The sequence below is a fragment of the Madurella fahalii genome (assembly GCF_045866475.1).
Source record: "Madurella fahalii IFM 68171 DNA, scaffold_6, whole genome shotgun sequence".
Classification (NCBI taxonomy): domain Eukaryota; kingdom Fungi; phylum Ascomycota; class Sordariomycetes; order Sordariales; genus Madurella; species Madurella fahalii.
This window is the reverse complement of record NW_027263976.1, coordinates 519,766-533,365: the sequence shown is the minus strand read 5'-3', so window position 1 is coordinate 533,365 and position 13,600 is coordinate 519,766. Positions and strand designations below refer to the sequence as shown.

General features: G+C 58.6%; 6 protein-coding genes across 6 annotated transcripts; 3 read left to right on the top strand and 3 right to left on the bottom strand.

Moving 5' to 3' along the window:
• Positions 1–1,058: 1,058 nt before the first annotated feature.
• MFIFM68171_10201 (Glycoside hydrolase family 55 protein) lies at positions 1,059–3,407 on the top strand (the record flags this gene model as incomplete). The annotated part of the gene is made up of 1 exon (XM_071065620.1): positions 1,059–3,407. One exon carries the CDS (start codon positions 1,059–1,061, stop codon positions 3,405–3,407), a length of 2,349 nt encoding a protein of 782 aa, XP_070921721.1.
• A 995-nt stretch (positions 3,408–4,402) lies between these two features.
• Positions 4,403–5,565, top strand: MFIFM68171_10199 (Acyl-coenzyme A diphosphatase SCS3; the record flags this gene model as incomplete). The annotated part of the gene is made up of 2 exons (XM_071065618.1): positions 4,403–5,410; positions 5,464–5,565. 2 exons carry the CDS (start codon positions 4,403–4,405, stop codon positions 5,563–5,565), a joined length of 1,110 nt encoding a protein of 369 aa, XP_070921719.1.
• MFIFM68171_10200 (uncharacterized protein) lies at positions 4,634–5,122 on the bottom strand (the record flags this gene model as incomplete). Its single annotated transcript, XM_071065619.1, has 1 exon — positions 4,634–5,122. The coding sequence occupies one exon, from the start codon at positions 5,120–5,122 to the stop codon at positions 4,634–4,636; it is 489 nt and encodes a 162-aa protein (XP_070921720.1).
• A 210-nt stretch (positions 5,566–5,775) lies between the features above and the next one.
• APA2 (bifunctional AP-4-A phosphorylase/ADP sulfurylase) lies at positions 5,776–7,108 on the top strand (the record flags this gene model as incomplete). Its single annotated transcript, XM_071065617.1, has 2 exons — positions 5,776–5,925; positions 5,996–7,108. 2 exons carry the CDS (start codon positions 5,776–5,778, stop codon positions 7,106–7,108), a joined length of 1,263 nt encoding a protein of 420 aa, XP_070921718.1.
• Positions 7,109–7,381: 273 nt separating this feature from the next.
• On the bottom strand, positions 7,382–9,031 carry MFIFM68171_10197 (Myb-like domain-containing protein; the record flags this gene model as incomplete). The annotated part of the gene is made up of 2 exons (XM_071065616.1): positions 7,382–7,681; positions 7,850–9,031. The coding sequence occupies 2 exons, from the start codon at positions 9,029–9,031 to the stop codon at positions 7,382–7,384; spliced, it is 1,482 nt and encodes a 493-aa protein (XP_070921717.1).
• Positions 9,032–9,152: 121 nt separating this feature from the next.
• On the bottom strand, positions 9,153–9,488 carry MFIFM68171_10196 (uncharacterized protein; the record flags this gene model as incomplete). Its single annotated transcript, XM_071065615.1, has 1 exon — positions 9,153–9,488. One exon carries the CDS (start codon positions 9,486–9,488, stop codon positions 9,153–9,155), a length of 336 nt encoding a protein of 111 aa, XP_070921716.1.
• Between the last annotated feature and the right edge of the window lie 4,112 nt (positions 9,489–13,600).

The following is a 13,600-nucleotide window of genomic DNA, read 5'->3' as shown; positions in this document are numbered from 1 at the left end:
TCCGTCCGATCTTGGATGCCCCTCTCACACCCCTGCTTGTTTGAGCCGTCTGGTGTTCCCAGCCAATGCATCCTCTCGGCCCCTGCCGGCGAACCAGTGACAAATTCCCTTCCTCGGATTCCACTGATTCGCCGCCAAGCTGTTCAAGTTCAGGGTCGCTCATTTGCCCCTGGCGCACCCAATGCTTGGGGTTGTGCCGAGAGGCTAGCGTCAGGAACAAGGTACACAGCAGCCGCTCCATCACAAAGCCTGCTATGTCCCCCTCCCCCACTCAACTTCCGTGAGGAACACGACACGAGGCGATCATGGGGCGGCTATTCGCTTTGCCACCGCATGCCCGTCGCTTAAGGGAAGCCTTGCGTTGACGTAGGGCGGAAGGGGCCCCGACGAACTCACACAATGTTATAAGCTCGTCCCATCCGCCTAGCCACGCTATTGCAGGTCGGTAGTCTGCCTCTCCCCATCGGCCGACCCGACTTCTGCTTCTGTGCCCATCCACTGGAAACCTTCCCTTTTCTCCTGTTTCCATATTCGTTTCTGCAAGCGGTTTTGGCCAGCCATCGCGGCTCTGGGGTGCCACGCAGCAAGTTGTAAGTGCCATCTGATCTGCTTTCTCTTTGACCCGTCCCCCAACAATACCGGCTATGCTCTTGCTTTCCTTTCTGGGGGCGCCCTTGTGCGATGTGCACAATGCCAACCGGGCCATGCCCGCCTACTTTCGTCCCGCTCTATTGTCCATGCGACCGCCTTGGCGCCTATTGTTCCTGGCCACGACGCATTGTGCACAGGGTACAGCAAGGTACCTGGCGTTTTGGGCAATGGCAGACCACAACTTCATCTACTGTTGAAGTAAACACAAGAAATGCCACCAGCTAAGAAACGCACTTCGCCCTGCGAGCTATTTTTATGGAGAGGCGTTTCTTAAACTTCCCCAAAGGACCTCACTTTCCACAACGCCTTTTCTTCCCTCTTTTTCTGCTCGACGAAGTTGGACTGACTTTTCCTCAGTCTTCCTCTCACTTTGACGGACATCTGCGGATAGCTGGCACTACACCACGATGGGCCTCTCAACATTTTCTAAATTACTCCTTTTGGCGCTGGGCCTCGGTTCGACAGCCATTGCTGCCCCAGCGCCGCGGCAAGAATCCGGCTCGGGCTACTGGCTGGCAAGCATCCAACGGCAAGGCGCGCCGGCCTTCAACCCGGATCCTAACTACAAGGTATTCCGCAACGTGCGAGACTACGGAGCCACGGGCGATGGCGCTACCGACGACACTGCCGCTATCAACCGGGCCATAAGTGACGGCAACCGCTGTGGAGAGGGCTGCACCTCGCAGACCACGACTCCCGCTCTCGTCTACTTCCCTCCCGGTACCTACGTCGTCAGCAAACCCATCATTCCATTCTACTACACGCAGCTCGTCGGCGATGCCGTCTCTCCTCCGACGCTCAAGGCTGCGGCCGACTTCTCGGGCATGGCCATCATCGACGCCGACCCGTACGACGCCAACGGCAGGAATTGGTGGACCAACCAAAACAACTTCTTCCGCCAAGTTCGCAACTTTGTCATCGACCTGACCGCCATGCCGGTCGAGGTCGGAGCCGGCATCCACTGGCAGGTTGCCCAGGCGACCAGTCTCCAGAACATCGTCTTCAACATGCGCACCGACGGCGGCGAGAACAACCGACAGCAGGGCATCTTCATGGACAACGGGTCTGGCGGCTTCATGACCGATCTCACCTTCAACGGCGGCAGGTACGGCGCCTTCTTTGGCAACCAGCAGTTCACGACGCGCAATTTGACCTTCAACAACTGCAAGACGGCCATCTTTATGAACTGGAACTGGATCTGGGTATTCCAGGACGTCAAGATCAACAACTGCGAGGTAGGCATCGACATGGCCAACGGAGGCCCGCAGGGCCAGACGGTCGGGTCTGTCATGGTCCTCGACAGCCAGTTCACCAATACGCCCGTCGGCGTCAAGACGGCCTACGACCCTAGCTCGCCGCACACCAACGGCACCCTCATCCTGGAGAATGTCGACATGACGGGCACCGCCCAAGCCGTCCTGAACGATGCCACGGGCGCTGTCGTCCTCGAGGGCAACCAAAACGTCGACTTTTGGACGCAGGGCCGTGCCTACGGCGCCGGGATCGAGGGCACCGCCGGCAGAGCCGTCCGAGGCCGGCAGCAGGTGGTCCAGAAGCCCGACGTCCTCCGTGACCCTGCGACGGGCAAGCTCGTCACCCGGAGCAAGCCTCAATATGAGAACGTGCCGGTTAGCAACTTTATCAGCGTCAAGGCCAACGGAGCCAAGGGTGATGGCGTGACGGACGATACGGATGCGATCCAGGCCATCTTTGACAGGGCGACGCCTGACCAGATTGTCTACTTTGACCACGGCGCCTACATCATCACCAGGACGGTCAGGGTCCCCAAGACCATCAGGATCACGGGCGAGGTCCTGCCGCTGATCCTGGCGGGCGGCGACAGCTCCTTCAAGGACCAGTCCAATCCGCAGCCCGTCTTCCAGGTCGGCCAGCCCGGCGACAAGGGCGAGGTCGAGATGTCGGACCTCATTTTCGGCACGGCCGGCCCGCAGCCCGGCGCCATCATGATGGAGTGGAATGTCGCCGGCACCAGCCCCGGCGCTGCCGGCCTGTGGGATGTGCACACGCGCATCGGCGGGTACGCGGGCACGCAGCTCCAGCTGGAGAAGTGCGCCAAGAACCCCAACGCGACCAACGCCATCCCCGAAGAATGCTTTGGCGCCTTCATGATGCTGCACGTCCCCGCCGGCGGCAGCGCGTACCTAGAGAACACGTGGTACTGGGTGGCCGACCACGACCTCGAGCCCGAGGCCAGGGACGGGCAGATCGACGTGTTCAACGGGCGCGGCGTGCTCATCGAGGGCGAGGGCCCGATCTGGGGCTGGGGTACGGCCTCGGAACACTCGGTGCTCTACAACTACCAGTTCAACGGCGCCTCCAACGTCTTCCTGGCCCACATCCAGACCGAAACCCCTTACTTCCAGGGCAACCCGGACGCGACCAGGCCGTTCGCCGTCAACGCGGGGCTCGCCGACCCGGACTTTGAGGCGCAGTGCGCGGGCGACGAGACAGGGCTGTGCAAGCGCGCGTGGGGCGTGCGGGCCATCAACTCGGACAACATCTTCATCTACGGCGCCGGGCTGTACTCGTTCTTTGACAACTACGGCCAGGTCTGCCTCGAGACGCAGTCGTGCCAGACCAACATGGTGTCGCTCGAGGACAGCGCCGTGCACTTCTTTGGTTTGAGCACCAAGGCGAGCGTCAACATGGTGACGGTCAACGGGCAGAGCGCGGCCCTGGACCGCGACAACAGGAATAACTTTTGCGCGACGCTGGCGTTGTTCCAGTCGCCGTGAAAGAGGGGGAGGCAGGGTGTAAGACAATGGAATAGCGAGGAAGACAAGAAGGATGGACGGATGGATGGATGGATGGATGGATGGATGAGTTGTGATGACAAGGATACCCGAGAAAGTTGGCTAAGAGCTGCCATGTGGTTCGGAGAAAGGATTTGGGGACGTTCTTTGCAGGCAGCTTTCTTTCTCCTTTTTTGCATCGGCGGCTTTTGACTGCTTACTTATTCTTCTGAGCCTGTCGCTTCAGCGGCCTTTTTACTCACTGGCTTTTTTTGTTGTGTGTTTGTACGGCGTTTATGGGGAGTGAGGCAGGATCTGTCTCGACTTGGGGCGCATAATAGCTCAAGGACGAGGCCAAAGAGCGGCTTCTTGTCGGAGAACTTGGTACATAGATACATCAGAACGGTTGATGAGCGGCCAAACAAGCGAGATAGAGAGAATAAACGATACCTCTCACCACTTCTCTCTCTCTCTCTCTCTCTCTCTCTCTCTCTCTCTCTCTCTCTTTTTTTTTTTTTTTTTTTTGTTGCTCAAGGTGTTCTTGTCTGACAGTGACTTGGATGTTCCCGTGAAAGGTTTGATGGCGTGGCCTAGGCGCTCTGTCTCGCCCCACTGCCCTGTAACTGATGAAAATTGCCGGCCGGGGCTGCCCCATGCCAAGTCAAGGATTGACAACGAAACGTCATAACTTCCAATCTTTAAGCTTCTTTTCTGCCTCAGGGCAAGACAAAAAGCCTCGTCGATTCAAAGGCCACGCTCTCTTTGTCGTCAGTTTGACAATTTCCACGTATCACCTAACTAACCTCCCGATTCGGGAACGCAACAGCCTGTCTCTCCCCTCTGCTTAGCAAGAGAATGCGCGTTTTCCTGTCGTAACCGCCAATCGCTCCGTGCATCAAATCTCGAACCGAGCCGTCACATGCGCTCGACCGAACCATCAACTACTATTTTCTTTGCGTCGGCCCCCTGACAGAACTCGAACGAACAAGACACCAGAAATGGACACCCCGAACCCCTCGCGGCGGTACAAATCCCCGTCCCAACTGGCCAGCAGCATCCCGTCCACGCCCCCCGCCACCACCACCCGTACCACTCGCACCGCGCGCATAACCTCGACCTCGACCTCGACCTCGACCTCGACCTCGCACTCGCACACACACACGGATACGGACACGCGCCCGGCGGCGCGCAACACGCCGTACCTGCCGACGCCGACCGAGCTGGCGCTTCTAGCGGCGTACCCGGGGCTGCTGGTGTTCGGGGCCGTCTTCTCGCTGGTGTCGCCCGAGACGCGGGCGGCGCCGTACGACGCGGCGCGGCAGGCGCACGCGCAGGACGCGGGGCTGGCGCCGTCGTACTTTGCGCGCAAGGACAACCTGGTCAACGTGCTCTTCGTCAAGCGCGGGTGGGCGTGGATCTCGGCCGCCTTCTTCGCCTTCGTCTTGACCCACCCCGCGCTGGCCGGCGGTCGGGCTCGGGCTCGCGCGGCTATCCGCTGGGCGCTGGTCACGGCGTGGTGGGTGTTTGTCACGCAGTGGTTCTTCGGCCCGCCCATCATCGACCGCGGCTTCCGCTTCACCGGCGGCAAGTGCGAGGACGCGCTCGCTGAGAAGGCCCAGGCGGGCTTGTCCGCCATGGATAAGGGCGATGTGCTCACCGCTGCGGCGTGCAAGGCGAGCGGCGGGGCGTGGAGGGGCGGGCATGATATCAGCGGGCATGTGTTTATGCTGGTGCTGGGGAGCTTCTTTTTGTTGCAGGAGGTGGGGTGGGTGGCCGCGCGGTGGGCGAGGTACCTGAGGGAGGAGAGGAGTGTGGTAATGCATGACGGGGCGGTTAAGGGGGCCGGGATTGAGGCAGAGAGGCGAGGGGATGGGGACGGGGACGGGGCGGTGGATTCTGTTCTCGAGGCGCTGGGCTATGGAGGGAGGCTAGCGGCCGCAGTGGTTGGGCTGTGCGCGTGGATGTTGCTGATGACGGCGATTTACTTTCATACCTGGTTCGAGAAGGTGAGGTTCCTTGACTGGCTACTGATTGAGACTGCTATTCTGACAGTTGACAGCTTACCGGGCTCCTGGTTGCTCTGGCTGGACTGTATATCACCTACATTCTCCCCAGATGGGTGCCGGCTCTGCGGAACATTATTGGACTGCCGGGGATTTGAGTGCTACGGGGAACACAGGAGCGCAATTGGACACGCCATACATAGCGGCACGGATAGAGTAATGATATACATCTGGAGTTTCAACGCTGTTCTGTGGCACAGAGAGGGGCAGGGAACCCACGCACGGACCACAGCCATGACCTCATCGAAGCTATTCCCACTCTTGCGACTTTTCCTCGTGCAACTCCCAAACCACTCTCAATGCGCGCCATGCCGGCATCGCCCGACGCCATGTCGCCCGTAAAGGTTCCGCCCAACCTCCCCGAACTCGTCCGGACGGCGTTCAACCGCGCGCGCGCCAGCGGCGATGTCAACTTTTACCCCACTCAAGTGACCATCCTAAACGTCAACTCGGTGCCCGTACGTCTGCCGCATCCAAACCCCCAACCCAAAGCCCCCTTACCTGACTAACCCCTTCTCCAAACCGCAGATCCAGCTCCGCTTCTCCCCCGCCCTCGCCAACAAGCCCAAAGCCCCCCTGCCACCCTCTCCAACCATCGCCCCGAGCGATGCCAGCACCACCAACTCGCCCGAGCAGAAGCCCCACAAGAAACCCTTCTTCGACCCCTTCGACAAACCCCCTGCGGCAATGCTCATCACGCGCCTGGCACCGAGCCACCTGCTCGTGCTCAACAAGTTCGCCGTCGTCCCGGAGCACTTCATCCTCGCCACGCAGGCCTTCAAGGAGCAGACGCACCTGCTCGAGCGCGCCGACCTCGAGGTCGCCTACGCCTGCATCGAGGCCTACCACACCCACCACCAGCACCGGCACCAGCACCGTCACCGTCATTACCACGATAACAACAACAACAACAACAACAAATCCCAAAACGATGCCGGAGAAGACGAGGACGATGGCGAGCTCTTCGTCTTCTTCAACTCAGGCCCACACTCGGGCGCGAGCCAGCCCCACCGCCACATCCAGCTGCTGCCCGTGGCGCGGATGAGGGAGGGGCTGGAGGAGGTGGAGGGCGGCGGGGCGTGGGAGGTGCTGGCGGCGGGCTTAGCGGCGGCGGGAGCGGGGACGGGGGCGGAGGATGGCGGGCCGCTGCCGCTGCGGGGGCGGGTCCCGTTCCAGACGTTTGCGGAGCGGATCGGGCCCGGCGCCGATCTGCGCCGCGTCTACCTCCGTCTGTACCGGCGCGCGTGCGAGGCGGTGCTGGGGGCTGCCGAGGGCGGCGCGGCGGCTGAGGTCCCTGCTGATGGTGGTGGTGGTGGTGATGGGGAGGATGGGAAGGAGGGTGTGGAGGCGAGGATCAGCTATAATCTGGCTATGACCCGCGACGTCATGGTGGTTATGCCGCGCCTTGCCGAGGGGGAGGTCGTTTCGGTTGTGGAGCGGGATGGTACGAGGAGGGTGGTGGGGAAGCTGGCGCTGAATGGTACCGTGTTGGCCGGCACAGCGCTGGTTAAGAGTCAGGCAGAGTGGGATGCGTTGAGGGTGGAGCCGGAGCAGTTGCTGGAGATTTTGGGCAGGATAGGGGTGCCTTCGGTACAGGCGCCGCCGCCGCTTGACGGGGTAGGTAGGTTAGTGATGTTGTGAGTGGGGGACGGGGTATGGTCGGATCCCATGTTTTGGCACAAAAGGTCTGGAAATTACGTATACCCCAGGTATGCCTATCTAGGATAAAGAGTGCTTTTGCTTCCATGTTTGCTCCCCCTTACATTACGTCCGCCTTTCACTCCACTGTTTGCTTCCTTTTCCCGGCCTGTGACGAGGGTCCTATCGCGTCTGGCCACGCATGCCCTCAAGCACCAGCCCGAATTCCAACGGGTACGCCGTCCAGCCCTTGCAACCTTCAGAGCGGTAGTTACATTACATTCCCTTTCCATACCCACCGAGAGAGCGCCGGAGATATCCAGCACCGCCTGCACTCTCCCCAACGTACTGCCCCTGGTCAGGGCTCTGCGGGTAGAACGGCTGCCACACGGCCTTGCCCAGCGCGGCCTGCTCGCGCACTAGCTCATCCCACCGCTTGCGACAAGTCGAGTTGCCAAAGTGGTAACTTCCCCCGTTGTTGACAATGTACTCGGCCACCTTCTTCCACGGGATCTTGGTCGTCTTCAGGTCCGCGCTGTGCGCCAACTCGCGGACCCCTTTCTCGAGAAGGCGGAGCTACATCACGAAGTAAAATATTAGCCTTTGCAAGCCTCAACCCAAGGCATCGAACCAAAAGTAAACGCGGGTGTATGGGTAATGGCCGAGAGTAGGGTGAGGAGCCTTGGGCCGTCTCGGGACTCACATCCCTGAGACCAGACAGGGTCGGGGAAGAGGGCGACTTACGTCTTTCTCGGACCACTCGGGCTTGCGGACGCGTGCCTCGCGGCTCTTGGTCAAGGTACGGTAACGTCCCCGCAACGTTGACTCGGCTTCCGTGAAGCCGCCTATGCGCCGTATCTCCTTGTATGTCATGCCCATCTGCTTGTGCTTGACCAAAAAGTCGTCTTTCGACATCCGGTCGTCCATGTCAATCTCGTCTCTCGTCAATGGCGCGCCTTCGCAGCCTGCCAATGCCGGCAGCTCAGGCAGTCGCGATGACGCTAGAGTGCGACTGGCGACTGTAGGCTGGAGGGGGGCCAGGCCGGCTTTCGGCTTAGGTTTTAGTTTGCCTAGCTTTCTGGGAGAGGGAGATGGGGGATCCAAACGGCTTGCCGATGTGTATGCCGGCATGTTTGAGGGTAGGGTGCGGGCGCTGTCATGGAACGGTAAGATCTGCCGTTGTCCCCGGTCAGGTAGCAGCCTCCGTGTATTTGGAACAGCGTAGGACGGTCCAACCGATTTCAGCCCTGGCAATGCTCCCGCGTCGGGGCAAAGGAATCGAGGGTTATCGTCCGCACTGCCGGCCAAGAAGCTTGTGCGAATGGATTCGGAGGACGAGGTTGGTGTTGGCGTGGGCCTGATCCGCAACATCTTGGGAGATACCGTTTCTTCTTCAACGGCGGTAGGCGGCGGCACCCAAGGATTGTCGTCAGTGTGATGCTGCCCCGGACCTGCAGCGCCAACGCAAGCGAGGCTGTCGTATTGCGTCTGTGTCTCGGACGGTGAGACAGTCCAAGAGGGATGGTTGGGCTCGTCACTGATTACCATCGCCTCCAACATGTCCGAAGTTCCGGCAGATGAGAAGCTTCCGGAAGATGTATACAGGTTAGAGTCAGTGTCAGTGTAATCGGCCAAGCCGTTATCGGTGGCCGCCTTGGGGTGCAGGTTACGAAGCGCATCGCCGGGCTCGAAGACCGTTTGCGGGATGGCACCGGTGTGGACACCCAACGTGTAATGGCCGTAGTTGGACGTCGAGGTACTCCGTCCCTGGTATGAATGCTCCCAAGTCGGGCCTCCACCGACGGGTGCAAACGAAGAAGATGCTGGAGGCCCGGCTGGCGCCACCTGCCAGTACGATGAATTCAACACCTCGGGAGTGGCTGTAGGGTTTACGTTTGAAGGCTGGCAGATCATTCCGGAGTCCATCGCCGCGTTATAAGGCGAGACATGGAGTGGGTTAGTGGGAAGTGATGCGGGATTGCCCGTGTTTGGCTGCTCTTCCCCGGGCTTGTTGTCCACCCAGACTCCATTAGCTTCATTACTCCCTTCAAACGATTGAAACGCGGGTATGGTAACGTACCGGGAGCAATGCGTTTTCCCCAGCCTTTTGTAGCTCTGCCTGATAGCACCCGTTGCCATACACCGGGAGTGCTTGCTGCTGCTGCTGCCGCTGCCGTTTGAGGTCGGCGTCGGATAGTCCACTTCTCAAAAGCGCCGGGTTGAAAGACATGTCGTGGAGCCGGTGCTGGTGTAGGATCCGTGCGGCGCCGAGACGATTCAAGCAGAAGGGCCAAGGAGCACAAGCTGCAGCTGCGGCGGAAGTGAAGACATTGTCCCCGGGAAAGACCACGTCCACCGGGGGTGCGGTCAAACTGATAAACATTCTGGGCCCCTCGTGAATCGTGGGGCAGCGCAATATGCTTCGATATCCCTAGATCCTGGCCGGCCAACTGGCTCGCCTCTGCTCGGCTGCACTTTCTGTCACCGCCCCCTTTCCTCCTCTTCACCGCTGCTTTCACTTGGTGTACCTTAGATGTGGTAGACTTGCAATGCACTCAACAGACCCCGTTCCCGTTAGGCAATGATGTGGCGGGTGAGGAGCGGGAGTGCGATGATGCCCGACCAGGTGGGAGGGTTCGTCGGGCTACCGCCGTTGAGCGGTCAGGGCCAGTGGTCTCTGGTTCGTATGCAGGTCTGTGTAGGTTCCCGGGGATGAGGAACGCCTGGGGAGAATTCGCACGGGCCTTGGCCGCGAGTGGATTTGATGGCTTCCTAGACGGCCGCAAGAGAGTCAGCATCCACTCGATATAGCCTCCGAGGTAGTATAACCCACTAAGCACAAAGACCCTTTGCCCCCGGATGAGATGGAACCGGGCTGGCTCCAGGTATGTCTATGAACTGGCCTAGCCTGTGGAGTGGTAACGTGAGGTGGGAACCCGAGTAGACAATGCCTACGGACGGGAGTGACCTGAAACTGTGTGGAAATTGTATGAAGTGCTCTGCTTCTCTTTGTTGGAGGATCTAGGCCTTCTTCTATCTCCAGATGATAATTGCTCAAGACACTTCGGCGCCGGCGGGCCGCCAACCGCAATACTCGAGAGCCTCATGCCGGAACCATTGTCTGGCTGACGGCCCCTTAGTCTGATCATGCAATGGGCTCTATGCTACTGGGGTCCTTCTCATTTCTCGCGGGGAAATTGGTGAGGAGGTCTCGATGTAGTTTGTGCCGGAAACTTTGCTAGAATCGGACATCAGATTGCCTGAATAGGACGAGATTATCTTGGGTCCCGAGCCGAGCCGACCCGGCCCCTCGATGTGCTTGCTCTATTCCAACTACCTTTGCTGGTAACTATCGGCCCGGCTGTCGCTGAGGATTTGGGGGCGTCTAGCCGGCGACATTACTCAAGGATATCACATCTCAGGACTCACATCCTATTGTACATCGTACGAGGAAATACTCGCCACGAGCGTCAAGGTGACCGGTCCCTGGTGGGCCGAGGGAGTCGGCACCCAGCCGGGGAAGAGACCTTGTGCTCCGCAGGTGGCAAGTCCAACGCATGGAGCTAGACGCTGTTGGACTGGAGAGGCGCGGCTACCCACGCTCTCGTGTGAACGTGTTCGGCTCCGACCAAAAATTGCTTGCACGCAGATCACCAATCGTTTGCGTCTCAGCGCCAGAACTCAGACCGAATTGGATGTCGGCCTGCAAACAGGAACAGCATTGCTTTGTGGGGGCAAGGGGCCGGCCCCTCGCGTTTCCCCGCCGTCTCCCAAAACGAGCCCACTGGCTATGACCCTTCGGCCATTCTGGATATCGGCCTGGTCACGGATCTCAGGCAAGCGTCGATCCACCGCATCAAGCGCGCTGCAGCCGGGAACACATGGCTTGCATGAGGGGTGGGTGCTTGCTCTCGGAGTCGGCGCCGAGCAGAGGGCGATCCAACGGCTTCGATTGGTAGACCCGGGTTCATGGGCAGTGTGGCCGATGCGGTCCTGCAGACGAGTGCGGGCGATCCGGACTTTAAGCCTGTGTTTCTGCAGGTGTCAGTAAGGTGCAAGCAACGCCACGGCTGCCAAACACAGAAGATCGGTACTAGCTACTACCCTTGCCAGGCCGCAAACACATGAGATATCACATTCGCCTTCCTACTAACCCCAAAACAAAATGCTTGTCAAGGCGATGGTCCTCTAGCTTCCCTTCTGGGATTTCTTTGCATGCCTCCCAGATGATCACGTTCCGCTGCACTGCAGGGAAAATGGCTTGCGGTCACGGCCATGCTGCTGATCTGGTTAGAAACCTGAATTATTCTTCGTGATAGGCCTCTCTGCTCGCGCCCTTGTCTCAGCATCCGTTGAGAGCCCGCCGAAGACCCGATGTAGAGCGCTCTGCACCTCGACGCATTGGGAGCAGGTCGGCCGGCTGCCCCAGTCACCAAGGCTGCAATAGCCGTCGACTCCCCGTTTCTTTCATCAACGGGAACCTAAGAGCAGGCCGAGCCACGGGGAATCCCAAAAAGGTGTCTTGGAAACAGCGGCCGAGATCGGGCTATCCGTGAGTTCGTTTGACGGCATCCACACATCTCCTGCAGGTTATGTCGAGCGCATGACTGCGTTTGCCGTGTGGACTTAGCCTCTGACCTTCAAAGACGATGGAAGGATCGATATGCCTCTGTCGTTGCGCAAGGCTGCATGGCCAGCAGCATTTTCTAGTAACTGTCTCTGTCATCCTCTTTGTGCGCGAGTCACACGGGCCCGGTTGGAGCGCAGCTGCAACGACGCCCGCCACTAACTCGAGTTCTGGGCAGTCGCTGGGACCCATCATCAACCAGCAATCCTATCGCTCCGGCAAGGTGCCAGGCCTGAGCCTTAACGCAACCCAAGCTCCGATTCGCCGTCGTCGTTTGGATTTTACCACAACTTTCCAGTGCCACTGATGGAATTGGCCTGCAGCGTACCGGAGACAGCCCCTTGGGTCGTACCTATCCAGACACCTTATTGAATGGAACGTGGCCACCAATAGGCTACCTCAATATGCTACCTCATATGGGCTACCCGTTGGCACCCACAAACGGGAGGATAGCTCGGGTGGGTCCGCCGGGTTGATCATGTAGTTAATACCTTATACTCATGATGCGAAATTCAATCTCCTGGGCAGCCGAAGTAGATGATTCTCGAGAATGGAATGTCACTGGAAGGGAAACAGATATATGGGTAAGTTCAGCCCCGCGAGACAGAGTATCTTTCGGACTGAGAGGCCGAGCTTAAGTCAGGGCGGTTTATGATCCGATAGGTTTCGTTTGGGGGTCTGATAGATGATGTTGGAGCCGCTAATCTCTGGGTTAATAGCAACAAACGGGTGGTCAGTAAAGCCCAGGATAAGGTAGATACTGTGCCTACCCACCTTTGTGAGCTTAACGCGATTCAGTAGGCCACACGAGATATTGCGGCGCGAACCGCGGACAATGACCCGTCCGTTGCGTCATCTCTTCCTCACACTCATGTCAAACATCCGCCGAGCGTATAAAGCCTAAACTCAGGAGAAACACATTCATTTTGCAAATTTTTTCCTGGAACTCGTCAATCATGACCTATAACAAAGTCAACATCAGCTTACCTACCCCGTCGACGATGCTCCGAATGGCACGTCTTCCCCCAGGCCGAAGAGCCATAGCCTCCCGCCCACTTCCAAGCAGTGTCGCAACCCGACCCCTAACCTACGCTCCCAGAACAGGCAGCTCCACCTCCCCGTTCACCCGCCCTCCCTCATCCTGGAGTCCCAGCACGTAAGTCGTCACGCTGTTTCCTCTCTCGCAAAGCGCACAACTGACCATCCCTTTCACCCAGCATATCCACAATCGCCCTTGGCAGCATGTTAATCGGCAGCTGGTACATCATTGAAGAGGGTAGGAGTTACAAAGTGGGCGACAAGGTCGGGCCCACGGAGCCGCGGGTGTTAGGGACCCATCGCCAGGGTACTGTGAACCCAGATTATCAGAATTATGAGGCATGGGTAGAGAGGCATAAACGAGGCGGCGCTGCTGCTGCCCCGCCACCGGGGAGGCATAAGGTTGGATGAGTTATACTTGTAACGTACGATAGTTTGTAAATGAATTGGGTTTCGAGGGGGAGAGGATTGCCGGTTGGGGAGCACAAAGGCTTTGGATGAGGTGAAATATGTGTCAAACAGCAGGAACATGACAGGATTTTACCAGAGAGTGGCATAGAAACATTTGCCACTCTGAAATTGAGTTCATAGTTAACTAACTTAAGTGGGAGAAAGATATATACGGCGGCACGGGTTTGGCAAAGGAGGGATGAGGATACAGGTGGGGGGGTGAGGGGGGTGGGAAATTGTTACTATTGCGTTCTATTTCTTTTTCTTTTTTCTGTTTCTTTTTTCTTGTTCCCATAACTATACTAATAACTACAACCTATCACGCATAATGTAACTATCGCGACTTATCTCAGGTAAAATGGCCGAGCCCTGGCCACGCG